Source organism: Corvus brachyrhynchos, unplaced genomic scaffold (assembly GCF_000691975.1).
Source record: "Corvus brachyrhynchos isolate BGI_N302 unplaced genomic scaffold, ASM69197v1 scaffold660, whole genome shotgun sequence".
NCBI classification, from domain to species: domain Eukaryota; kingdom Metazoa; phylum Chordata; class Aves; order Passeriformes; family Corvidae; genus Corvus; species Corvus brachyrhynchos.
In genome coordinates this window covers 125,216-127,308 of record NW_008235547.1, presented here as the reverse complement: position 1 = coordinate 127,308, position 2,093 = coordinate 125,216, and the positions used below count along the sequence as shown (strand labels likewise).

The window sequence follows — 2,093 nt, the reverse complement described above, 5'->3', positions numbered from 1 at the left end:
CACCTCCTTCCCCTGAGCCTCCAAATTCTGCCCCAAACCCCACCCAAAACACCCCGAACTTCCCCCAAATCCTCCCCCCCAAACCACCCTGGACCCCTTTAAGACCCTCAGACTCCCCCTGCACCCCACAAGCTCCTCCAGGCCCCCCTCCTTTCGGCAAGGTGGGCAATGCCTTCAAGGCCGATGGCTTCACATGAGGCTCCAAATTCCTCCCCAAACCCCAGCCAAAAACCCCCAAACTCACTCCAAACCCCCCCCAACCCCCCCCCCCCCCCCCCCCACCCCCACCCAGCCCTGCGGGAACAACCCCTGTCGACCATGTCCCCATGCCAGTGACAAAGGCAGGAGCTGCGACCACGAAAAATCATACACAAACGTCATCCTCTGCTCCTGGGACAAGCCCAACTTCTGCCAGCACTGCTGCTCTTCCTCGGAGCGCGACCACTTCAGCAGCTCTCACCACAGCTGCACCCACCACCAGCACTGTGTTTGAGACCACCTCCACTGCTGAGGGTCGATCCACATCCAGCACTGAGGCCACCACCACAAGGTCAGAAGTCTCCAGCTCGGCTTTCCAGACCACATCTCAGCCTGAGACCACCACTTCAGCCTCTTCTACTCGGCCAGAGATCTCTTCAATTGTTACAATTTCCACAATCCCCTCAACCACGGCACAAACTTCCAGCCTAAAGCCTTCAGCCACCACTCCAACCCCATCCAGTCCCCCCCCCCGCCTCCTCTGAAGCCCCGTGCCCGCAGATGGTGCCCACGGAGCTGGTGGAGAAGGAGTTCTGGCGCCTGGTGAACAGCATCGAGGAGGACGTGACCGTGGAGTACGGGGCCGACATCCACTCCAAGGAGTTTGGCTCCGGCTTCCCCGTGCGCGACGGAAAACGGCGCCTGTCCCCCGAGGAGGAGGTGGGACAGGGCACTGTCACCTCCCTGGGGGTCACTGTCACTGTTCTGGGGGTCACTGTCACTGTTCTGGGGGTCACTGTCACTGTTCTGGGGGTCACTGCCACCTCCCTGGGGGCATTGTCACCTCCCTGGGGGCCACTGTCCCCTCCTTGCGGGCATTTTCACCTCCTGGGGCCCTGGCACCATCCTGGGGACATTGTCACCTCCCTGGGGGTCACTGTCACTGTTCTGGGGTCACTGCCACCTCCCTGGGGTCACTGCCACCTCCCTGGGGGCATTGTCACCTCCCTGGGGGCCACTGTCCCCTCCTTGCGGGCATTTTCACCTCCTGGGGCCCTGGCACTATCCTGGGGACACTGTCACCTCCCTGGGGGTCACTGTCACTGTTCTGGGGTCACTGCCACCTCCCTGGGGGGCATTGTCACCTCCTTGGGGCGCTAGCACCATGCTGGGGGGCATTGTCACTTCCTTAAGGGCACTGGCACCGGCTTGGGGACACTCTCACTGCTCTGGGGTCACTGCCACCATCGCTGCCACCACCCTGGGGTCACTGGCATTATCACTGCCACCACCCTGCAGGGCACTGATCCCACAGGGCCACCCCATGGGTCCTAGGGGTGTCCCTGTGCCCACTCTCAGGGGGGTCACTGTCCCCAAAGTGTCATCCTGTGCTCCCTTGGGGTGTCCCTGTGCCCACCGTGGGGGGGGTCCCTGTCCCCAAAGTGTCACCCCATGGTCACCAGGAGTGTCCCTGTCCCTGCAGGGCGGTGACACCATCCCACAGTCCCCGTGGTGGGGGTGACGCCATCCCTGGGATTGTCCCTGTCCCCACGCTGGGGGTGCTGCTGTCCCTGGGGGTGTCCCTGTCCTGCGGGGGAGGGGTGTGGGGGGTGACCCAGTGTCCCCTGTCCCCATGGGATGCCGTGTCCCCACCCCTGTGGGGGTGATGCGGTGCCCCTGTCCCCTGCGGTGCCCCTGTGCCCTGCAGTGACCGTGCCCCCTGCGGTGCCCGTGTCCTGTTGGGTGCCCCTGTCCCCCCCATGTTCCCATGTCCTGTTGGGTGCCCCTGTCCTGTTGGGTGCCTGTTTTCCCCCACTGGTCCCCCCGTCCCCCTGGTGATGCTGTCCTGTTGGGTGCCCCTGTCCTGTTGGGTGCCCCTGTCCCGTTGGGGGCCC

General features: G+C 64.1%; 1 protein-coding gene across 1 annotated transcript in view; it reads left to right on the top strand.

Moving 5' to 3' along the window:
* Nucleotides 1–2,093, top strand: part of LOC103619143 (lysine-specific demethylase 5C) — a gene marked incomplete at its 3' end in the record, with an annotated part of 20,993 nt that overhangs the window by 4,405 nt on the left and 14,495 nt on the right. Inside the window, exon 5 of the mRNA XM_017737522.1 lies at nucleotides 693–918. Coding sequence (XP_017593011.1) covers nucleotides 693–918 — 226 coding nt within the window. The remainder of the gene's footprint in view (nucleotides 1–692; nucleotides 919–2,093) is intronic.